Raw genomic sequence first — 27,023 nt, forward strand, 5'->3', positions numbered from 1 at the left:
ATTTTCCAACAATTAGTTTATAAATTTGTAACGAAACTTATTGTTGTTGGCTGTTTCTATTTTTAGATCATGGTTGGAATTATTTAGAAAAAAAGATTTGGCAACGTCGCATTTGTTTTTACCTCAGAAAACATAGTGAGAAGTTGACTCTTGGTGAAGACAGAAGTTTTGCCTCAAGCAGACATGGGTAAGCTATTACTTCGAGATTTAATTAATTCTGCAATTGCATGATTTTCTCACGATATTGTAGATAAATGTTCATAGTATATTTACAAAGAATCAAAAGATCAAAAATATTACTAAAAGTATCCAGAATCATGTTGCAAGTTTTCGTGTCTTCTATAGGCGACATTGGGACCCAAGCTTGAAACACGGAAATGAAGAGGGCATTATACTTTCAATTCTTGCACTTGCATTTAGAGAACTTCAGGCAACAATAAATTCATTTTTCTTATTTATTTTATCTACATTCACTACTAATAATGTTCGGAACATTGTTTTGGAGTTTACGACTTCAATCATGAACTAGTATTATTCCGATTTTCTTTATGAACTCTTAAATTCACCATTTATTTAATTTTGGAATTTTGAACTTTTATTAAAGGTCTTTAATATTTTAAAATACGGGTTGGGATAGTGGATAGGAAATATAGGTCTATCTGAAGAAATCAAGCCTTGCCTTATTGAAGGTATGATCCCAATATTTAAATGGTGTGACATAATTTAAACAGAAAAACTCTCGATCGGGATGGCCGAAACGAAAATCGATCCTGAGTCCTCGCATTATTCGCCATTTAGGGCCCAATCTGTAAAGTTAGTTTGTGATCACTCTCTCTATATATCTCTGTAATCATTATTGTTTTAAAATTTGATAAACTGCCTTTACATCTCTACATGGTATTAATTACTTTTTATTTCTTTCCAGATTCTAAGAAATTCGTTGACTGGGTAATGGATGAGCTTGATGGTGATGTATCAGACTATGATCTTACTGATGATGAATATAATGATCCAACTTACGTCGAGCCTCATAGTGAAATAGAGAGTAGAAGTGCTTCTGAAGAAGAAGATGGCAAAGATCAAGATGGAAGTGAAAGTGAAACATATTTCAGTGTTCCTGATTCAAAACGGAGAAATTTTTGGAAGAGAACTGAGGACTTCAATCCACTGCCACCAGCACCCGAGCATATTGAAGATGAACAAAACCCGGTAAATATTTCTCCTTATGACTATTTCAGTAAGTACATACCTGAGCAAATTTTTATTGATATGTGCACCTACACAACCAGCGATATTTGAGTGATACAGGTAAGGAACTAAAATGCACGGTTGAAGAAATGAAAACATTTATTGGCGTAACCATTATCATGACTTATCTAAAACATCCCAGAATAAAAATGTAATGGTCTGGAAAAACTAGAGTAGAAGCTGTAGCTAGTAAAATTACAAAAAAACGATATTTTCAGTTGAGGCGTAATTTGAAAATCAGAGACGATTCTTCAGTGTTACAGGAAGAAAAATGTGCAAATAAGTTTTGGAAGGTTCAACCTATAATTCAATCAGTGCAAACAGGTTGTAGGTTAAATCCAAGATCAAGAGACATATCAATAGATGAACAAATGATACCATTTTGGGGGCATGTATCTACTCGCCAATATGTGAAAGGTAAACCAAATCCTTGTGGTATAAAAAACTTTGTTGGAACAGCACCAGATGGCCTTCCTTTGGACTTTTTCTTATACCAGGGCAAAGGTGACAAAATTCTTGATGATGACAAATTCAGTTATTTAGATATCGGTGGAAAATCGGTAATCAAGCTCTGTGAAACTCTACCTAAAGGTGTCACCATTTACATGGAGCGTTTTTTTCTTCAGTTCCACTTCTTGACGTGTTGCACTCCCATGCAGAATGCCAAGGTACAGGCACCATTCAGAAAGGAAGAATACCGACCAATTGTTCTTTGAAACCAGATCAAGTTATGAAGAAAAATAGAGGGTCGATCGATCAAGTTGTGAGAAATGATGGTCAAATTGTTGTCGTAAAATGGTACGATAATAGACCAGTGACTCTCGTATCATCAAAAGAGGCTTCAAATCCAATCGATATGTGTAAACGATGGTCAAAGAAAGAGAAACGGTATGAAGAAATTCAGCGACCTGCAGTTATTAAATCATATAACAGAAGTATGGGAGGTGTGGATCTTCTTGATAGAATAATTGGCATGTACAGAATATCTGCACGTACTAAAAAATGGACGGTTCGAGTATTGATGCACTTTCTTGATTTCTCCATCGCAGCTTCCTGGATTGAATATAGGCGAGACCAAATAGCATTACAAACTCCGATGAAAGATATTTTAGATTACCTAGATTTCAGGCAGAAGATAGAAGAATGGCTTATTCACGATGATGGACAGGAAGATACTACTGATCCCGAATACGTTCCTCCTCATTCAGAATCAAGACATCCACGAGGCATCGTACCGCATCCATCTGACGAGGTACGAAGGAAAAGCGTTCTCCATCTTCCTGAATTTCCTCCTTTAGTTAAAAAGAACCGATGTCGCTTACCAGGTTGCTCTTCAAACTCAGCTAGAATAAGATGCTCTACGTGTAAAGTATTTCTTTGTTTACAGGAATCAAGAAATTGTTTCCAACTCTATCATTTCCTCTAAACAAGGGTAAAAAATTGTGGGATTACTTAGTGCACTAAACACAGACTGCAAAATTCTAGCACAAATGGTGCATAACATATACTGTAAGATGTTTATACTAAAAGCAAATTGTTTTTAACACCAATAAAATGTTGTACAAGGAAACAGCATTAGTTCTATGTGAAAAATCAAAAAATACTTTAGTATTGATTTTAAGTGTACTTTTGTACTTTAGAGTCCCAATGTCTCCTCCAGGATACATTAAGTTCTCCGCAAACTACGTGACCTAAAAAGTAAAAAGATCCATTTTCTTACTATGACAAATGTAGTTATGTAAATTTTAATGGAGGAAGTAGTTTTTTCAAAACTTTTTTTTCCTTGGGACTGAAGGACTTCAAAATCTCATGTCGCCTCGAGAAGACATTGGGACTAAATGGGTTAATTTTTTAAAAAAATTCCTGGGACCGAAGAGGATAAGGGAGGGGCACTGTTTGGTATTCAGAGTTTACATTGAGTACAAGTAATTAGCTTATTTAAGTAGGACTAACTTATATAACCACAATGCATCGGGTGAGAAATATAAATATGGCACTACAGAAAAGTAGATGAGCGCAGACTTACTCTGTAAAAATAAAATGCATGAAGTACGAAATATTGTGTTGCACGCTTAACCATTGGTAAAACATTAGCCTCTATCTAGATTAATTAGTCACATGTGATAAACTTAGTCCAATACTACATTCTAATAAGAGACTCTAAATACAATTTTGATAATCATCCGTTAGTCAACCCCTTAGTATGGTGTTTATAAGACTTCAAGACAACTCTGCATAAGCAAATGAAATGTTTTTAGCCTTGGTTATAAAATATGAATGAAAACGCAAGAAAAGCATCAATGCAGCGTTGCGACAGTGGGGATTTTACCCGTGTGTTAGCAGAGAATTTTCCCCTAGATTTTTTCATCACTGAGCGCTATTTGTTTACACTTGATTCCCCGAAAGCGAACTTTTCCTTTCGCACTAAGAGAGAGAAAGATTTGCTCGTAGATTTGTTATTAGGTAATACCCTTAAACTTTTTTATCACTGAGCACTACTTTTTTTGTACTTGGTTCACCAAAAAGGAACACTTCCAGTTTCGCACTGAGAGTCGTGCTTTACCTGTATTTTTTTTAGGTAGTTCCCCTAGACTTGCTTTACCGAAGATCATTTTGTCCATCTTTTTGGTAATAGTATTTCAGAGTGAACGTTTACAGCAGTAGTGCTAGAGGGAGATATCCCTTAAATGCTATGTGTAGGGTCCGCCACAACTAAATACTCATTGTGTTACTGAACGACTGGGCTTTATGGCCCCTTATTCAACACAATAGTATAACTTAATGTTATGATTATTCATACTGCTAATGATCCCCAATATCGAACTGAGTATTAATTTAACCAGAGCATACACGCATATGTATGGGAGTATTGAAAATGTTTTGAATCTTATGGCTGAGAAAAAGCTTAGCGCATGAAAGATGTTTTGCTTCTGTTAGTATTAAGTATTGTCTCACATTAGGATTGAAATATTCAATATGAGCTAGGGTTTTATTACACAATTGAAAACATATGTAATACAAAAATACTATACTCACATTAAAAAATATAAAAATATATAGAACACTGTCAGACAAACGTCTGCACTGAACAACATTCATTCCTCATCTAAATCTAATTTATAAATCTGTCACTAGGTGTTATTCTTAGTAATGGTGCCACAATACATGATAGGGTCATGGTATAACGTGCATTTGGCCTTTGCCTGCAAAGCGTATTTTACTTAAAGTATATAAATTTTTAATAGTACTAAGTAAAATATAAGGATTTTAAGATATTTATTGAATCCAATTGTATTAAAGACAACAAATCATTGCTAAACCAGAAGAGATGGTAACACCATTAACGAGAAGCACTTATTTTGCAATGACTAGCCTTACAACAACGGAGAGTCAACATTTCGTCTTGTTCTTTCTTGTGGTTTTGTTAAAATCAACCACGGCTAAAAAGGTGTTTATATTTCTTATATTTACTGATTTTGAAAAAGAGAAATTATTCATATTCTAATTGTTCGTGAGCTGTTTTAAGCATTAATAATGAATATAGAGACTTTTTGTTGATATTTTAAAAGAATAGTTTACAACAAAATATAAAGTGAATATTTACATATTAATCTTCATAAGTTAAGAAGATTGTTTTCTATTTACATATATTTATTTAATCAGAGCTTGAAAATAATTGATTGATCTCTGTTTTACGTACCATTACTAAACTATATCTTGAAAATAATTAATTGGTCACTCAGTTATATTAAAGTTGTATATTAAAGGGAACTTGATAACACAAAAAAGTTTTTGTTTTATTTCTTTTAGGTTGACTTCTGCTCAACGGAGGAGCTTAACATGATCGAGGATGTATATTACAAAAATTCGTGCGCTGTTTCAATTAGTACCTGGAAAGCCGTAATGGAAAAACAGCTTCTAATACATCGGCGGTCGGAGAGATGCGATGCACTTCTGCGCGCCCTTCGTGCTTTGGAAGGTAATGAGACACTGGTTTTCCAGTACTGAGTATCCAGTGCTGACATGTTAGATTTGTTTGCGGATGTGTTTATCCGTACGTAGGAAAGTTATGATCAGGCTCAGCAGACAGGTGGATACGATAAAAGGTACTTTGATATTAGACCGCATTTTCTTTCGGAACCATGCTTAATCTCATCTGAAAATAATACCATAGTCATGGCCCCACAAGGAAATCATAACTTGAGTCATAATAATTTATAGTAAGTAACCAATGAAGATTTAGCTTTCTTAGATGAAATAGATGGGATTGGCAACCAAAATCCCAATGAAATTCCGGTGTTTGTTTCAAAATGAGGACAACGCTGTGGTTATAAGCACGCAACAAGTCCAGGGAGAAAATCCTGTGTGATATCCACCTCAACACTGTCTACAGGATAATTGTGAGTATGGGGACCAAAAGGTTTTCTCTCGTTAGCCTGACCCGTCATATTCTAATGTTCCTGCAATGGTTGGAGACGGCATCATGAACATCAGTAATACAAGTGGTACTACTATTAGTGTTAATAGTGGTAGAACAAATTGTAGTATTCGTGATAATATTAATTACGGAACTAATCAAAGAAATAGTAATTTGAAAGTCGTAAGAGGAAGCAAATATTTCGTACGTTTCATCTTACGAGTCATGAAATTGCCGTCAGACCTGTGAGTGATGAAAGCGATATTATTAACTGAGAAGCCTATATCGAAAGCTTAATAGATTCTGCATTAAAACATGTGACCTCCAATGCACGCCCCTGAGACTCTATTGGGTTTTACAAAGATAGTAGCAACAGTACCAACAAAAAACCAGTGTATGACCAGTGGAGAGGAAAGGGCATTTTTTCTGCTAGGATACACCTCACTTCAGCCGAAATTGTACTACATTCGAATGAGGTTTTCTTTTTGGGGCAAGAAACACTGTTTCGATTCCATACACCCGACAAAATGCATGGCAAGGGAAAAAAACTACAACCAGTGCCGTTGACAAATATTCTAAATACCAAGACTATTTGGAAAAACCTTTAATACGTGTTGAAAATTAGAATATTTACTGTCTTCGCATTGTTATTGTATATTGTATTACCAAACATATATTAAGCAGCCAAAGTTTCTGTAATTTAAGAACAAGAGACCAGGAAACATGGCCTCGTAAAGCAGTTCTCTGCGAGATGGCAGCAGTTAACGTTCAAAGTAACGGAGGGTATGGCTTTTAAGATGTTAATGCTTTCCAAGCATATTTGAAAGGGGAGTATCAAATCGTGATTTATGAGGAATGAAATGAGTAACCGGGAAAATATTGTAGGCTACGTTACCCTGGATAACTTGCAGAAAATAAGATTTTATTCACTATCAACGAGGTAACACTGTTGGTTATTTCGAGCCCATTCGTAACGTTAGAAATTTCTTTAAGGCACGGAAGTATTGTTATTATTGTTTGGAAGCTTATGATGAAAGGACACGTAAACACATGTGTAAAATTCCTGTGTGTGTGTTTTGAGAATCTCGTGAATCGTAATAAAGGGGCTAGATCTTTATGTGATAATGTAAAGGTTTGCATCGATTATGGTTTCATCTTTGATAAGAGGGGCGAAAGTAAGATCACATGTGTGGAGAATATTTTTGTTCAATATGCCGTGCAAATGTTGATACAAAACACAAGTGTTTTTCAGAGTCAGTGTCCTGTTCAAACGAAGAGGTATTTGTCTATCACCTATGAGTAGATACGACGTTGCGTGCACCGAATGAGCGCGGTGAAAGGGGACAGGAAGTTGTACTGGTGTGTTGTCACCACGTTTGTCACACCTCTATAGGCAAGGGCATCGATAGCCTTGTAAAACATGCGGTGACAATAATGGGAATCGTTCGTTTCCTTTTAAGACAATGATAGCCTTTATCAACTACGTATTAGTAGAGCATCCTGCCTTTCAAAGTAGTAGGGATTGCACATGCTCAAATAGAAGACCAGCACATTGTTCCTAGTGTTCTCATCCAAGGTCAAAAGATTACTAATAATAGCAAAGATAACCGTATTTTCTTAAGTGATTCTTTCCTTTTCCTTGGCGTTAAACTATTTAAATTTCGGAACACGTTAGGCTTGAGTCAAATTTTAAAGAAGGGACATTGCTTATATTTGTTTACTAGTGAAAAGAATGAAAATTATGTCGGTCCCTCCACTCCGCTTCTGCCCTGAGGCGCGAAGCACGGAAGAAAGAAAACTGAAAGCGCCAAGGACATAAGGAAAATAGAGAAGAGTTTAACCTGCAGAAGGATATGCTGGCTTATTGTGAAAATGACGTTAGAATTCTAACAAAAGCGTTCATCAAATTTAGCGATATCATCGTAGAGAAAACGGAGGGTTTGCAATGTTTCATCACTACATCCAGCATTGCAAGTCTTTCCTTGCGGACATATCGTACTTTGCACTTAGAGGAGTATACTATTTCTGTTATTCCCGTGTTGAATTTTCATCATATTACCAAGTATAGTACGAAAGCTATGTACTGGATTATGTATATGGAGACCAATTAGGGATAGAAATCCAGCATGCTAGAAGAGGTGAGGAAAAGTATATTAGTAAGTACAAAGTCGATGAATGGCACGAATGACTTCACTCTGCCTTCGTGTTTTATTGGTACAATTTCCATTCTTGTAGGCTTTTTTCGTTTTGCCTGTGACGCCGTTCTGCACGATGCTCAAGACTCGTACAATAGAAAAGGTGAAACGATATGAGCAAACCATGCTCCACCGTATGAATCTGAGAAGTATAGGAATATACCTATACGAAATATTGGGATGTTCTTGGATGAATAAGGTAAAAACGGAAAAGGAAGGACAGAGGTTTGGTGAAGAATGTTGTACTGGTCTGTCTGATTAAGAACTGTTAAAACACTGGACGCAAGGAAGTCTTTCATTCCTACGTCAATTCTGCGAGTGATGAGCGAATTGTCTGTGTCGATATAATAAGTCTATACCGTTGGGTAATGGCACGTAAACCTATGCCGGTTAAATCACCTAACATTCATACGTGGCCGAAGTGTCCAGATGTGGGAAGTATTCAAGTTGTAGTAAAATGTACCATCTTGCCCCCAAAGGTTCATTACACATGCATGGAAGAAAACGCTAATCATTATACACATAGTGATGCTGAGTGTGCTCTCACGAAAATATTTTGTACTCCACAGTTACACCTTGCTTTTCAAAAAGGTTTTAAATTAATCAATATACATGAGATATGGGAATTTGAACTCTTAGATCATGAAAAGGGTAATTTAGGCAGGCTGTTCGGGACTTATGTGAATTCCTTCTTTCAGGTGAAGCAGGAGGCGTCTGGTTTTCCTGCTTACTGTACCACTGGGGAAGGCAAACAGAAATATATCGAATAATATTATGCCCACGAATGCATACAATTAAATTATGACAACATTAAGATAATCCCGGGATTGTGGAAATGTGCGAAAGAATACCTCAATTCATTATATTTAAAGTGGGAGCAGTGTACAAACATTTCACATAGTGTAATCGTTAGTGATGATGTGACGTTTCTTAGGTATTGGACTAAGGCAAGATATGCAATTCAAAGTGTGGTGACAATTTATGATGACCTCATTCTCACGTACAGAGACATTGAAAATGAAAAAGTCGAGTTAGAGTGTGCCAATTTGATACTAGCGACATGTAATACTTCGTGGGCTAGACTTAGACTGTACGAACTACTGACGAATGTAGGACCAGACAGAGCAATCTACTGTGACACTGACAGTATCATGTACGTACAGAAACAATGTGGAACCCTTCTTAAAGCTCGGAAATTATTAGGGTGGTCTGACTAATTAAATTCCAGAAGGTTGGGAGTTTACAAGTGTTATTTGTTTAGGCGCCAAAAATTATGCTATTATTCTAACAAACGACCAAGAGGATGCTCGGCATACATTCAAAATTAGGGGGATAACACTAAATAATAGGCCCTCAGAAAATTAATTTTGACAGCTTTTATAAATTAGTGTCTTGACAATTAGAGTCCACCGTAATAAAAAATCCAAATAACATTATGTGTAGAGCAGGGTTACGTATCTTTAGCTGTAGAAAGACAAAGATATGCTAACCATGAGGTCAATAAAAAACGAAAACATATTGACCAACTAGACGTGATTGACGAATAACCAAGTGTACGTTACGGTTATAATGAGTGAATGTCACTTGTATGAATGTCTCGTTTCGTGCTGTGAACCCTTCACATTTATTTATTCGTAATTTATTTTTCTTAATGTATTTTTAATTTAATTTTTTTGTTGTATTATATGCAATGGATACTCATTTATTTATTTATTGAATCGTTTGCTGATCAAACTCATTTATTTATTAATTTATTGGATTTCTTCTTCTCGAAGCTCGGTGTTCAATGTGTGAGTGTGAGTGTGCGAATATAAAGCAAAGTCTATATTGTAAGCATTCATTTGATTACAAGATGTTAAAATTTGACAATCAATCTACTATTTTAATCGATGTTTCTCCCATGGATTGTAAAACTTATTTTGTAAATCGTTTATGTAATGAACGTGATCAAACGTTTAGTATAAAGCTTAATTATATTGATTGTTGTTATGACGCAGTTATACAAAAATTAGATTGAAATGCAAAAGTGCGTTTTGTAGAGGGAATACCTGACGTGAATAATTTGGAAATCAAAGAAAATTCATTACTAACATGAAATTAAAGAAAATTCATTACTTGACGATTAAATGTCAGAAACTAATGATGATGTTGCTAATTTATTTAGAAAGTATGGGCAGCATAAAAAAGTTAATGCTAATTTTTGTTATTCAAAATTTATTTCCAAAAGAAAAACATGGACGAGATATTAGTTTAAATACACATTAGTATTTAAAAATCCACGTGATAAATTACAAATACAGTATTTAGGAAGGCAATTACGCCTCGGTATAATAAAAATCGTGAAAGTTATCTACGAAGTAACACGCGAGCCTCACGCTTATTTATTATTTGACTTCACACAGAAAAGCAAAGATGCATTGCGAATACATACAAATAATTTTAAATGAAATCACGTGTGTATACACTAACGTAAAAGACACAAATACAGAAATTATTGTTGAGTTTACATCAAGATGATGAAGGTGAACCAACAATACGACACGCTCCGTGGTCTGTGCAAATGCAAGAATTCAAAACGAAGAAAATTACAAAATGCTTCATTGAATTTCATATGAACAATTTGTTAAGTAGCTAAAAACACAATAAAAGGAAATATTCCTTTAAATTCTCGTCAGAAGCAACGTTTATATAATTATAAAAATATCTTGCGTGATCTACCTCAGCTGTTTACTGCAGTTCAGCTTACTTTAAAAAGGTGATGCGCTTCTAGTATTAATCTTGGGACCACTTCTTGAAGCAGTAGGAAGTACTATTTTTAGTCGCTTGAAATGTCATAAAGAATGTCATAATTAAACAGTTTTGCTGAAAATGATGTACATGAAATTCAATCGAATCTTAAATGTATAGACTGACATCAGTCTCGATTAGATGAAGAAATGAATAACATTTTAAATCGTGGTTATCTTAGTGTACAACAAAAGTGGAAATGATATCAACAAGGTTTGCATCGTTATTTACAGTATATTCGTCTTCACATAAGCCTATTACTTTACCTGTCATTCAAGAAGAAGAAGAAAACTCCTCATCAACTTTCAAACATGGTAACAATACTTTTATTTTTCCATTTGGATTAGACATTTTACAATCAGTACCGAAAGTACTTCATAAAAAAGAGTCTATTATTAAAACAGCTCACAATTTCTGATAAAAATCAGTGGTATAATGCTGGCACATTACGTATTCATGGAAAAACAACACCATGTTCATATATTGTAGATTTAGTAAATGATATTGTTCGTACAAGACAATATTCAAAAAATCCTATTGATATTCATGATTTTAAAATTTATCAGATGATTGTAAAACGTTTCTAAAGAATTTATTTGTACACCTATTAGCACAACAGCGTCAAAAGTGAATAGTAGTAGTGGTAGTAGACAACATATTGTTAAAGTAGGAAAATCACCTCCAGTAGTAGCTAAACAGTCGAAGGAATATAGTATGTAAAATGATAAAATTGTCAAAAATATATTATGATTATTAAAATCTTGATACTTTATCACGTATAGAAACATTACAATGCAAAACAAAGTTATCTAAAAAAATTAAGATATTTTGAGCTTCTCAAGATGCTTATACATTACATGAACCATCTCGTAAACTTTTTGAACGTAAAAAGTAATATTGTAGTGCACCAAATGAAACATTCCAAATTGATTTAGCAGATATGCAAAATATTGCAAACTATAATAATAATTTAAAATATATATATTATGTTCTATTATTATTTTTCACGTTATGGATATTGTGTTCAATTAAAAACAAAGCAAGATCCTGAAACGCCTAAGGCAATAACAAATATCTTGGATATCGATAATATACTGATTTACATATGGTTAAACTTCATTAGATTGATGAATATAAAACGGAATAATCTGTCCAACAAATTCTGTAATTTTTAAAAGATGACAAATTTTACGCATAAACCATATAAATAAGATTTCATTATGTTCTTGTTCAAAAGCTTCAGAATGTCCACTGAGAATTTTATCAAGAGATAAGTATTTCGTTCCAAATATTCCAGTATTGTGAAGATCAGTACAATTATGAGGAATATTTAACTTACATTCCATGATTTCAATTGAATTACTGTTATTCATGTATACTTTTATAGATTTTAATACGCAAATCACATTAATGTTTTCACCACTACATAACACACCCGAAACACTAGCACTATTCGAAAACATTTCATCAATCTGGAAGATCCGGATTCCACCTGTATTTTCTTATGAAAATATCCAGTAATTACGGAAGATAGCTTGTATCACTTAATATTTCCGCATACGATTCACAGAATTTTTCTCTTGTAAATATTCGATGTGTGTTTGCATAGAGGTAAAACACATCTTCTTCAACACTGGGACTTTCTATAATACTCCAAGCACGGGTTTCGAATGATTTCGGATGCACATTCATACAATCATGCCCAAAATCATGATGGGATCCTTTGCTACAATCCTTGCATATTAATGGATCGTTGAAATCCCATTTTTCGAAAGCCTTCTTTATACATTCTCGGTCCACGTTTTGACTATTTCAACTACAATCTAATGCCCAAAATCTTAATGTTCGTGATAATGCAACTGGAGATGATGGCCGGGTTGGTGAAACTGTTAGCACTTGAGATTCTACTGCATGAAAATCATATTCTTCATTCGCATATTTCTGTTTCAGCATCAGATATTGCTTCAGTGTTAAATTCGTAGGGTACTCGTCTCTCAGACATATGTGGTATCTCTCTCTATATATATGTCCCGCTATATTCAGTATATTCATACCCGCAATATAATCAAGTGTTCACCTTTGATAGCGCCAGACTCCTCTTCTATTGTCAATTAGTATAGGGACATGCTTCAACATGTTTACCCACCGCAATCTTAATTTTCTTTGTATTCTCCCCCGACAATGCCTTACGATCACCTACCGCGGCATGAAACTTATTTTTATTACTCTTTTGGCATTTTGTGATGTTTACCCGAGGTTTTCTGTATTTGTCTTCATGTTTTAACACGTACCTGTAACTTCATTGCCAGGCAACGCCATCTTACAATCCCACCCAACCGGTTAACAAAAGCACGCGGAAATTTCAGTTACGGACTTGAATTCACCAGAAAAAGATGTACGAGAAGCAGCTTCTCTGTTTATCTAGGTAATCCGTACACGACGTCTGTCAGACGGAGAATCCACAATGTGTCCCGTATGAATAAAGACTATTCCCTCCCGATCTCTTAGTACTTCTGAACAATTTTAACATTGACTATGCTATGTATACGATCCAACCCATATCCCGAGTTTTCTTTAATGAAAAGGAACCAACTAAAATAATTAATATTATCACAGCATTGCTTTTCTATGGAATATATATAACATACAATCCAACACATACGCTGAGATTTCTTAAATGAAAACGATGGATTAAAAAACACGATCCAATTAAAATAATAATAATATAATGACCCCTAAAAATCACGTGATGTACGTCATTCAACCTTTTCTAGGAAGTACACCAGCCCTCCTAACAGTCAACCTTTTCCAGGAACCAGTCTGACGACCTAATAGTTAGGGTAATAAATGTTCCTTCCCAAGGGAGTTAACCAGGGATTGTCGGGCCCCACCTGACATGGATGTACACAGTAATTAACAAACATTAGCTCTATTGTTGTGTACAAGAAGCGACAGGTCTACTTATTCACACATTTCGTATACAAAATAATCTTCAGAGAACGATCAAATATGTTTAAACACGTATCATTTGTTTGCTTTTCAATATCAGTTACATTTCTTTAAAACTGGAAGATATCTGTATTTTTATCTATTATTGCACTTACAATTTAACGTGTCACTTCAGCTACTACAGGAAATCCATTAAGACGTGCACGCTAATTACAAATGACTCTAAAGCACTATTATTGTTATTATTATTAATCTCAATAATAATAATAATAATAAAAATAGTAATATTTTTATTATTATTATCCAGTATTTACGATGTAAATATCTCGTTTTCCTTATCTCATATACATGTATACACACTCTACTAAATATACCACATGATATATACGAATATCTGAAACATAATACAGACTATCCAAGACAACTCACATGATCTGTTACGTAATTCCCTTACAATGTTATATTTTATTGAATAAGCTTAACATACATTATGTGAACAGAAGTGTCCGGACACCTGACTAAATGTGGCGTCGGTAATGCTGGAATTCAATATGGCTTTGGGCCACCCTTAGCCTTGATGAAAGCTTTCATTCTCGCAGGCACACTTTCAATCAAGTGCTGGAATGTTTCTTGGGGAAAGGCAGTCCTTTCTTCACGGAGTGATGAACTGGGGAGAGGTATCGATATAGGTCCGTGAGGTCTGGCACGAAGTCGGAGTTCCAGAAGATTCGAAGGTTTTCTGTAGGATTAAAGTCAAGAATCTGTGCAGGTCAGTCCATTACAGGGATGTTATGGTCGTGTAACCACTCCGCCATAGGCCATGCAATACTAATAGGTGCTCGATAGTGCTGAAATATGCAATAGCCATCCCCAAATTGCTCTTCAACAGTGGGAAGCAAAAATATGTTTAAATCATGAATATAGATCTGCACTGTCAGTGTGCCACGCAAAACAACAAAGGTTAGAAACCTCTCCAAGAGCAGCACGACCGCACCATAACACCACCGCCTCCGAATTTTACTGTTGGCATTACACTCGCCTGACAGATAACGTTCACCGGTGATTTGCCATACCTACTCCCTGCCATAGGATCGTCGCATTGTTTACCTTGATTCGTCACTCCACGCAACGTTTTTCCACTGTTCAATCGTTGAATGTTTACGATCCTTACACCTCGTTTTGCATTTAGCTGCGTGATGTGTGGCCTATGAGCTGCCGCTCGACACTGAAATCCAAGTGTTATCACCACACGCGTAACTGTCATAGTACTTAGAGTGGATCCTGATGCAGTTTGGAATTCCTGTGTGATGGTCTAGATAGATGTCTGCCTAATACATTTTACGAAGCTCTTCAACTGCTGGCAGTCCATGTCAGTTAACAGACGAGGTCGGCCTGTACGCGTTTGCGCTGTAAGTGTATCTTCACGTTTGCACTTCACTATCACATCAGAACAGTGGACCTAGGGATGTTTAGGAGTGTGAAAATCTCGCGTACAAACTTCTGACACAAGTGACACCAAATCACCTGACCACGTTCGAAGTCCGTGAGTTCCATGGAACGTCGCATTGTGCTTTCTCACGATGTCTAATGACTATTGAAATTGCTGATAATGAGTACCTGGCAGTAGATAGCAGCAAAATGCACATAATATGAAAACCGTATACTTTTTGGAGTGTTCGGATACTTTTGATCACATAGTGCAGGTATAATAAACATAGATCTAGATATAATAAAGGTATAACAAGATTTCCACGTGTCTACTATGTTCTCTTTGAAAATGTGGGAGTTGAGGAACGCTTCAGATCATCTGCCTGAGTTGATTGGGTATAACACAGGCTTAGAACCATGTGACCTAGAATGGCACGTGCTTAAAGGTGTTATCAATAAATCAACCTAGGAAGGCTAATGGAAGTTCAACAAACCTAGGGTGGGTTTAATGGAAGTATTGTTACTATCACACAATAAGAAACCAAGAACTTAATAGTAATGTGAAAGGTGACTCCTATGAACCAATCAGCATAGTGGTTGGGTTAACGACGAAGTGCTGTGGGAGGAGGTGCGGCTATGATACCACATGATAGGAAGGGGTGGAACTAGGGAAAGGCGGTGGTGGTTGTTGGGAACCTAAGGGAAAAGTGCGGGGGCTAAGGGGTGTGGCCATGTTCAGCGTGACTGGAAGCGTTGCTTAACACGAGGGAAAATTTGCTGACGTCTGCTTGTTATAAGAGGACCCTTACTACTATAGTTGATGTTACATTGGTAAGTTCGAAAACTGAATTTCAATATTTTTTACAGTGTACGAGTTATACATCGCAAATAAATCATCTTTGACCTACAGGTCAGAGCTATTCTTCACATAAAGTATTAGTTGCCCTTATCCCGAAGCTGCAAATATAATTTTTTATATTTTGTTACATTGACGTTTAAGATTAAATGTCTGAATTTTGATCCGGTTGCCACAGTTTTCCAGCATATAGTACTCAATATCTTCTTGGCGAATATGAAAACAGACAGCGTTAAATATTTGATTTTGTCTTGGAGGTCGTTCTCATACCAAATTTGATAATAAAAATTGTCTCAATATGTTTCGTTTTTTACGAGTTACAGCAGGTGAAATGCCTAACTTTTGAGTTGGAGGTACTATCAAATGCTCTTATACCAAATGTAAAAACAAGATCTCTGTATTTTTCACCGTGTTTGAACTACGTGAATTTGAATATTTAACCTTTAATTTAGAGGTATTTTCTATGTCCGCATATCAAGGATGTAAACATTAACGCAATATATTTTGCCACTTACGAGCTGCGAACGGTATTTATACCATTTTACGGAATCTCTGTTATCGTGCACTGGTATATTTTTTGGGTTCAAATAGGGGTTTTAGAAAGTGTTCCTAGAATCCTTGTTATGTTAAATTGGGTTTAGAAACTGTTCATACTCTTGCATATTCCCTTCTTGCAACCCAGTTTCTTTTATGTTAAATATGGTTTAAAATGTGCTCGTAGTTTTCATATTTTTTTAAAAAAAGATAATTACTAACGTACAATCCCTGATATGTTAATATGAGTTTCTCCAAAATGTGCCCTGTTACGTAGCTTGTTATAAAAACAAGGTGAAGTAGGGCAAGAAACCTAGACTGAGTGTAATTTCTGTTACGGTTAACAAGGGTGGAAAAAATATGCCGTATGTTTATGCATTCTGTGTTGCGGTGAAAAAATGTGGTTAGAAAACTATGTTATAGCCTAGACTCTGTTTAATATCTCCTCTGCTAAATAAGGGTTTAGAAAATGTGTTTATACTGACCCTCTGCGTGCAAGAAGTTCAAGAGTTTTTGCGTAGGTTCTACTGTATTAATATGGGTTTAAAAATGTAGCTATACGTACTCTTTTATAAAATTATGAAGTGAGTTGCAAAAAAGAACAAAAGTTAATTAAATCTTGTTACATGAAGTCATATATCTAGTAACAAATCTTCCGCCAAGTAATCCCATCTTTTTTGGCATTCTCGAGCACGATCCTGTAAATATCAGTGTTTATTTTGCTCCCTCTTATGCTCGATTAATCAAATTTTGAAGGTTATTTACCTATTTCATCTTTTTTGATACGGCTTTGTTATTGAATGAGAAAAGGATTTATTACTTTTTTCATAAGACACAGTTATATTTGTGCACCAATCATAAGTTTTGTTAGGGTTACATCTCTTATTGTCAAATCAATTATTGATAATTTTTCTATGAATATGAATATAAAAATTGGCTGGTATATCATCCTTTAGGTAAATTATTGTCAAATATTACTATGGTCACATGGGCAGTTATTGACCTATTGTGTGATTAGCGATCCAGGACATTGGTGCACTGATACGTTCCACTTAAACTTTATAGGATAGCTTTGCTTAAATTTGAGAATTGTCAGAATTAAATTACGTCATTCTCTTGCTTATCCCTGCCTATGGGTCAAAACATAAACGTAAGCAATAAGATGAAGCAAGTGGAAGGTGTTATTGACATTGATAAGGTAGTGTACAGAGATTCCTTTTCAAAATTCGTGGGAATTATGAAACAAACCCCTTCTAGATAAAGTTGGTTCTACTTATTTCTTTCTAAGGTAAACAATTGATGGAGCTCAATGAACTCACAACATATAATTATAAGGTTAATTGTAAGACTTACGTATATCGGGTGAGGTACGTAGGACCATTCTTTTAATCTGGGAATTGTGATAAACATGATATTATTATGAGGCGCGAAGTTTGAATGTTTAGCGTTCAAACAAAACAATTTCTCAAACAAAAGTTTCTAACAAAAAATTTTCAAAAAACAAATTTTGAAACAAAAAATTAAAACAAAATGATAAAACAAAAATTTTAGTAACAAAATTTTGAAATGAAATTATTCTTTTTAAAAAGTTTCAACTAAAATAATTTTACATTTCACGGTTAACAGTCAAACTTTATCGGGTTTTTAACTATTCGATTAACAAATAAACGGTGTTGATCATGTTTATCAGTGCGTGCAAAATGTTGAACGAAAATAATCAAACTAAGATTTTTAAATAGTAATCGATAAATTTTAAACAAAACTTAAAACTGAATGCAGCAAAGATTTTAAAATCATCATCAAATCAAATTTCACGAAAGAAAGTGATGAAGGAAATCGCAAAGATTTGAAAGTCAGATTGCATGATAGATACGGATCAGCCAATCAAATTGAATCATTTTAGACAGTGAGTTGTGACTAAATTTCTAAGTGTTGTAGCATATAAAGTATCGTGTATTGCATTTAAACTATGAGTCATAACTACAATTCCAATACTCAATAAGGTTAACGATCAAGTTTCTAAAGCTCAATATAAAAATAAACCACCAAAAAGATATAAGACTATAAGTTGTGACTAAAATGGAAAGTATTGTGTCATATTAATCAGGTATTGAACATTCAAACTTCGCGCCTTATACTAACATTTTGTTTATCACAATTCCCAAATTTATAGAATGGCCCTAAATACCTCTCTCGATATGCATAAATCTTAGAATTAATCATATAATTATATCTTGTAGTTACCAAATATAATTACGGGAGTCAATAACCTCGGGAATTAGATGTTTTGGCAAGTTTTTAACAGTAAAATGGAACAAGGTGCTCAACCAGAAATTATACTGTGAGATATTAAGATCGTATACTATTATACCCAATTTTTAAATTGCTCAATTTCCAAAATTTAAGGGTGAGCCATTCTACCTCTTCCAAATTTTCAATGCACCTATGTCTTAAGAAAGAGAATACACACTTGTATAATCTATATAACCATATAAGGTAATAAGACCTCATCAAAGGAAAAGATGGTTCAATAAACGAATGGTACAACGTGTTGCTTCCGTTTATATTTTAGCAATTTTTCAACCGTAAAAGGGAACGAGGTGGACCACCCAAATTTACATTAATACATATTAGCCTCCTGCAAATGCTTAAATTGAACAATTTCTAAAATTTCAGAAGTGAGCCAATATATCGCTCCCAAATTTTAAGAAGGTTGCACCAATATGGACCCTATAACAGCTGATAGACCCTATACATGCCCATACAACCATTTAAGGTTACAAGACTTCACCAAAGGGGACAAATTAGGCCAAAGCATTGGAAATTTTAGTTTATGGCAAATTTTGCCTATGCAAGGGAACGAACTGGAGCAACCAAATACTTATAGAGGTACATACCCTGATCTTAGACTACCATAACAAATTATTAGATTTGGCAATTTCCAAATTTTAAGGGGTGGTCCTATGTATCGCTGAAAAAATTAAGGGTTGTGCCAAAGTACCCCTGCCAAAATCTAGATGGTTGGCTCCATGTACTCCTCGGTCATTCTCCACGGTCCAAGGGGTTTCACCTTTGACCTATGACGCCGCAAAGCCCGGGAGAAAAGTCCAAAGTTAAAGCAACTGAGCATATTACTACTCCGTATTTGAGCACCATGATGCTTTATCCTATAATCTCTCAATAAATCAGTATAGCAGTAATATTGGAGATGACGATTGGCATTTCATGTTCGACAATATTACTTTGCTACGAAATATTGTGTTGGAATACCATGATTTTGTCATAACTCTACAAGAGAACAGTTTTGTATTTTTTGCATGTAAGGGAAGGCTTCCCATTTCACATGTATCAGATATCCAATTCGAGTTCATGTAAAATTGAGGAATTAAAATACAACATTCTACTACCTTTCTTAAGCTTTTGGGCTGGAAGTTTGATGGTCATGAGTATAGAATAATGATCAATAAAGGAGACTGGAACAATAGCATCTGTTATACCTGATGTATAAGAGAGTGACTGATATAGAATGTATACCTTTTTAAGGAGTTATCCCTGTAAAGAACGTATGGTCAGGCGTTTTAATAAGTAAGTGTCTTTACACATCCATAAGATCATAAGTAGCAATTAAATTAGACAGACTGCCAGAGAAGATACAACGTGAAGACATATTGATTGGTGCTGAAACATCACTGAAGTCTTCTTTTATAATACGAAGAGAGGAAGCATTATGTAAAAATCGAGCACGCTCAGGATTAAAGTATTGTGCTTCCTCGGATAATTATACCCGAATAAAGCATAGGGTCTGCACAGGCATGTGTTCTGCACAGATTAGTTAAGTTGAGTTTGAGTGTACGTCTCTTTCATCACGGAAACTATATAAGACATGGATAAAATGATTAATGCGAAATCCGGATCACAAAACTGCAGTAGGGAATCGAACCCGTGTCTTTCTGGCTAAAAGCGCGTACGCTAACCGCTTAACCAGGAAGGGGCTAATACTTCGAAATGTTCCTGTGGTGATACGTTCAGTAAGCATTTTAAGAATTTCTTGGAAGTGTACATCACTATGATAGATGACAAGAGCAATTAAACAATTTTAATGAAGTGTGAAACAAAGAAATAACATGGAATGTTCCTCGGTCAAACAAAATATAAATTTCTCCATTTTATAAAATCTCGTAGTGCGCGTAATTTGACACGGAAGGTAAATTACAAAAATATATATCCTGGATACAAGAACGCAATGCAATGCGGGAACAAGAATATTTGTAAAACGTGAGAAACAATTCAATATTTGAAGAATATAAACAATGTAAATAAATGTTAACTAGCATTCTCGCTAGCAGATCGTGTTTTTCTGTCGTTCTTGCCAATTGGAACTTTTCTACTTAGCTTATTCTTAGGAACTTAGCCACTTCACCATTGTTGAGCTGAGATTGGATTAAATTGTGGCTTTCGCATGATGCTATGCTGAGGTTGAAATGAAGTAGGGAATCATTTGTAGTGTATTCCAAAAGAGTGGTAACTACGGAATGAACTTCGAGTTGAACACTTGAAGAGTGAATACTTGAGAATCCATGAACCTCGATTATATTACTCTCTCGTACCTCCGATTACAGTAGATGTGACTAGTCTTTCGCTGGAAGTGGAAATTTGACATGAAGCTTTAGAATTGGAGGTAGGTGATCCTTCCATATTATATGACATTTCATCAGTTGAAGTACAGGCGAGACGAATTTCGTGAGGACGACATTCATAACTACAAGTGGTGGTGTAGTGGACGATGTGCATGTGTTCGTATCCTTATGGAGCACATGAAATGCGTTCTAGCAATCGGCATGTGGAGCTGATTTTTCAACTGTTAAGTTGTATGGCATACACACATATTGATACAAAGAAATAGAGCTGAGTACAGGTGACCTATCTTCTCGGGACAGTTTTCAACAAAGTGATCCTGAAAGATGCATTGGCCACAGTTCTGGATTTGACCGGAGTAACTCACAAAAAACGATCCATAAATAGTAAAAAAAATTATCTGATGATATGAGTAACAGTCAATTTGCGAACCGTGCGAGTGAGACAAAATGATCAGTAAAGCACCCTTCATCAGTAATATGTTTAGTATCACTATACTGGGAATGTGAACGACATAAATAAGTTTTACTAAATTCCAATTGGCATAGCATGTTTTCCCAACCACAGAGTTAGTCTTCAAGCAATTGTTGCAGTCACTATTAGTTCAATTCACGCTGACGCGGATACTGCAACAATTCGTTCCCATACGAACTAAGTGATCTCTAATACTTAGTGTTTCGAATTCATTCATGAATATGAATAGATGTACGCTTTTGAAGTAAAGTTATGAAGTTAATTCTGAAAATTCAGTGTAGCACGTGAACTAGACAATAAATAAAGAGGATTTTTCATTTATACACAAGTGAAAGAATGACTTCCATTGCACATTTAATAATTGACAAAATTTAACTCCACCAAGCCGTAACCAGGTAAAAAGGATAGCACATATACAGATAGAGGAGCAATGTTATATTCCCCGTGTCCCTGCACTATATGCATGCTTTGCTGATAGTGTCTATATAAAATTAGTAAAAAACTGCAATTTCATCTGTGGAGATCTTATGGAACTTTCATGGAAGAAGGCTCACATTTTGGGCTTAGTCTGTGATTGGGTCTCTATGTTTTGTTATCAGAAATGTACCATCGTGGGACGATTTTCTAATCGCGATCACACTGGATAAAGGCAGAACGAGAAACAGGACAGTTTTAGTTTGAAATGTAAACTATCATGTAAGTTCTAGAAAACTCAGTTACAAAATGAACGTAGTAAATAATCCTACAGTGATATATTTGACGAAAATTGAATTGAGGATTTATCAGAATACATAATTAACTCTCTTTAAGCAATTCACAAACTAGAGAGTAATATTTTTGATGATTGGAATGAAAGGTAAGAGAGAGAAAGGGAGAGAGAGATCATGCAATATATTTTTCAACACTGATGAAACTTTTAAAATTACATAATAGGTGAAAATAAATATTATTCATTATAGACATTTTTAAGTCCTACTTCCGAATGAGACAAGATACTCTTTAAATTTGAAGCGTACTATTCTGTTTGACCATGACATTGGACTGTATTTCTTAGGCGGGAATCTTACTAGTTATACGTACACGGAATTTGTCCGAGATCTACATTCTTCCTGGGAAACATGTGGATGAAGTATAATGATGTTGCTGCTTGCATGCGTAAAACATGCCAGTTCAGTATTGTGTTGGCTGAGGAAAGCGTTACATTCCATTCGGCGTTGAGGTTATACACTGGGTATAGCTAGCGGTAAAGCATTGTTGACCAATTCTACTTACTTTTTCCTTGGATGTGTTGTTAGAATTTATTTTATATTCAACCCCAAATACGGCTAGTGAGGGTTTTCGAATTTTCAACCTGAATGTTCATCTATTGCAGTAGAGATGCTGCATGAGATGTAATTGTTGCAAATTACAGAATTATGTCCATCAGGATGAGAAAAATGAAGAGACTAAATCTGATAATGACATTCACCTAGGAGCTTCCTTCCGTATACACTATTATTTCTTTTATTTTTTTCAGTAAAAAGAACACATACCAGGGAAACCAAGTTGTCAGAAAAATGTGAAAAACTACACTGTACAGTACAGTTTATCCAAAACGTCCATTTACTTATAACACACCAAGTGTAAGCAACAGCCTAATAGGTGCAAATATCTCACATAACTTGTATCTAAGCGTAGCAAATAAAATATTGTTGCTAATTTCGTGTTTGACAAACCAGTCATGTGTTCTTTTACAAAAAAAGAAAAATGAATCTATTGTTTCTTATGTTATCAGTATGGAATTCAAATATATTACATTGACCTATCACCAATCTACCGCCTTCCTATTGAGGACAGCGTATGTTTAAGTCTAAAAAAACAATTTATGATGTCCATCTGTAAATTATCCCCAAATTGAAAAATTATTTTATACTAAATATATTTTATTTCCAAGATATCAAGATTGAGGTATGTGTCGACCTAAGTTGCTATTTGATATTGTAAAATGTGTTCCAGAGACAAATTTATTGAGAAATTCAGTGAAATGTCTTTCCACAGGCTTTTGAAGACCTCACTTCAATCTTTTTTATGTTTATCAGTTCAGTTACTCTATGCATTATTCATAGAAAATTTGATTCTAACACGTATCTTAACACCCCCTGATTTTTGAATTAAGTTATTAAAACTTGCAGCGCATTAGTTCATTGACGTATTAAGAGACCTTGAGCACAGTTTTTGTCTACGTCAGATATATCTAAAAATAACTATGGCATTAAATGTTAATATATATATATATTGTGTGTGATATATGTGTTATATATCAATTATATGTATATATAAAATTAAATACATTTCAGTTAACGGAGCCATTGGAATTCAATGAAGATGTTCAACCTGTTATATTACCTACACCAGCAGACGAATTAGAGGATGGGACTCTTTTATACCTGACCGGTTGGGGCCGTACATCGGTAAATAACATTAACACTTTGTATTTTAACTCGTATACTTTGAATTTTATATTGGAAAAAATATTATGCAACTGATATCAAATTTTATGACAATTATTTACAGTTATCTCTGTTAATATAAAACTATTAACTATTAACTATTAACTATATGTTAATATAAAAGAAAGCACCTGCTCTATATTCGTATTTTATTGCAATTATATGACTCAAAAATAGAACGTCAATATTTTCGGGTGGGTTCACTCAGATTATTAATTTATAACTTAGGTTGATTTATTTCCTGTTTTATAGCTATTTGAATTAACAACGGTAATACAAAACTATTTAGTCATTCTTACAAGAGTGTAGGAAAAAATAGTAAATTTAAAGTGCCTTGAAAAGGACTTTTTGTAGTCAAATGTAGTGTGTACCAGTTGAAGCAAATTTTATTACAAGTTATGTTCCTTTTCTTCCACTCCAGTAACTGTGTCTAATTTACTACTACTAGTAATAATAGTAATAATAATAATAATAATAATAATAATAATAATTTACCATTTATAACGATATTTTGTTTACCTTAATATATGAGTAAGCTTCTAAAACTTACTCAAACATGATCAAACTACTAATATTTTTATGATATATCTGACAGTTAGTATTGTACTTCTAATATTTTGTTGTATCCCGATATCTTTTGTAAAACACCAATGGTATTTCTTGCCTCTGCTTTGTACAGAGACAGTATTTTCGTTATACTTAGGTTTTAGCAGACATTCATTGGAATAATTCAAATTAGAAGCAATTAGTGTAATGTTATGATATAAATTTCTGCTACTTTGGAGAGTATCAGAAACAGGTGGTAGCCACTGTATAGAAAACGGTATGTCCGCATTATTGACTGGTATATGGAATGACTTAATGGAAATATTGAAACTCTTTTCAAACGATATTTTTGTACAACACATTTAAGAATAGCTCATTACATGGCATATTATATATATTTTCCTAGTTCAATGTTCCTATAAACACAACAGATGATATTAGCTATGCAACAAAATTTAAATATTGCAATGGCATAATTAGTTTTACTGGACCTTGGATTAATTCATCATCGATTTACTCATACCCGCCCCTGCTCCAGGCATTTCAGCCACTAGATTATATATATCAATACACATTTTTACATGATTTTATCCCGTAAAATATATTTCTTACACTGAGTTGAGAAGGAGTGCTCTCGAAAGAAATTCTTTTATATGTTTTTTTCAAAATTGTAAAACATTTAATTATGAATGATTACTTTAGTATGGAGGGTTACAATTTTAATCAGTGTGATTGTGACGGAAAGAGAGAAAATTTTTCTACGCTGCTTTTATAGCTTAGAGGTAGAATTATGTCATTTCTTATATTTCTTGAAATAATTAGGGAGCACAAGATAGGTTTATATGTTTCCACTAGGTTTCAAACCGGACTAATTTTCGTCTTATTTTCGGGTTGGCGTGGAACACTCTTAATCATTATGCAAAACTTTGACTAGGCAGCCAGCTATTTAAATGTTGCAGTAACACTTGATAGGGTATCACCCAGTGGGGATCCAAAATGTGAAATGGGGCACGCGCCTCCCTCCATTCGGAGTAAAATATATAAATTAGTCAAAATGACGAGATGTTTCGAATAATGAAGAAAGAAGTGTTTTAAAATTTGTTTCAAAAGGAAGATTTTGAGTACGTCTCCACTCACTGCAGATAATGCATTCGTTTCAAGTTCATGCTAATGCTGGATAATCTATTGGTCAGCAATATGTATTTCCACAACTTCGCTTCAAGAAGGGAGGAAATAAATAGTATTATAAATCAGTAGTATTGTAAGCAGTAGAAAGTTACTTCTAGCACACCCTCCAATGCAACCCTCACTGACCATAGTGTACTATAACTTCTAGCGCATCCCTCATTGACCGTAGTACTTTACTAAGTTATAGTGCATAACTTTATACTTGAACCCATAAAGTATACTTATATATACATCTACAACTACATATACAACTCTTCTATATTATAAGGTTCCCATTTCAGAGTATTTATTCCATCTTTTAAAACACATTGTTTATCATCTTTACAACTTAATGCTAACTTATTTACTTCTATTCTATATATTATGCTTATAAATTCTAATTAAATTCATCTTCCTCATCTTTCTTTAGTGAATAAACAGTCTTTACATTCACTAAATGTAGTTCTTCATACACAACACTTTTCTTAATACTTTTCGCTTTTTATCAATATATTTTCTTATCGAACTTGCCTTTAAAATCTTTGTCTGTTAGATCCGTTTATCCATTTCTGGTGATTTTATATAGAACATCATACTTCTTATATCAAAAAACTCTTCTGTAATAGCGATTTTAATCTCAACCTTTATTATAGCAATTATTTTGTTATTTATCTGTGATATCTTGTACTTGTTACTTATGTCGAAGTAATCATATCATTCCCATTATTAACAGTTTAGTTTGTATTATCTGTCAGGAAAGTAAATGTACACCTCTTTTTTTGAGTCTGGCATTCATGCGCTCCATCCATGAAGAGTATGAGAATTAAATCAAACAAATGTTTAATGAGGGACAAGAAGATATGTCTAATCTGAATAAGACATTGCAGAGGGCCTAAAGCTACGAATAGTGCATAGTGTAAATAAAAGGCGACACCGAAAGAGAAAGCGAGAAACCACAGCTAAACGGAGAAATAAGATTATAAATTGTCGAAGTGGGAACATAAAATACAAATACAACAAATATGCCAACAACTAAGCGTTTACCAAGCAACGATCTTGGTGTAGTGGTTAAGGCGCAAGATTAGAAATCCAAAGAACGGCGGTTCGATTCTGCTCCAGGTAGTATATTTTATTATTTTCTTCAAATAATGCATACTGCACATGAAAGGTGGTAAAAGAGAGCGTATTACCCGTTTAATATGTTAAGTGCAAACGAGTTAAAAATTTTGATGAAATTTATTAGAGAAGTGAGACCCTGAAAATGAGAAAGCAAGTATCTTTAATCAGGGGTTGTATCA

The 27,023-nt window shown here is 34.5% G+C and overlaps 1 protein-coding gene across 2 annotated transcripts in view; it reads left to right on the forward strand.

Annotated features, from left to right (window-relative positions):
• The window catches only part of LOC145683338 (trypsin-1-like), a 245,934-nt gene that overhangs the window by 95,216 nt on the left and 123,695 nt on the right, over positions 1-27,023 (forward strand). For both annotated transcript variants that reach the window (XM_081754681.1, XM_081754682.1), the window contains exon 2: positions 23,860-23,973. In XM_081754681.1, coding sequence (XP_081610807.1) covers positions 23,860-23,973 — 114 coding nt within the window. The remainder of the gene's footprint in view (positions 1-23,859; positions 23,974-27,023) is intronic.

This window comes from Thermobia domestica, chromosome 4 (assembly GCF_964235325.1).
Source record: "Thermobia domestica chromosome 4, izTheDome1.hap1.1, whole genome shotgun sequence".
Taxonomy (NCBI): Eukaryota; Metazoa; Arthropoda; class Insecta; order Zygentoma; family Lepismatidae; genus Thermobia; species Thermobia domestica.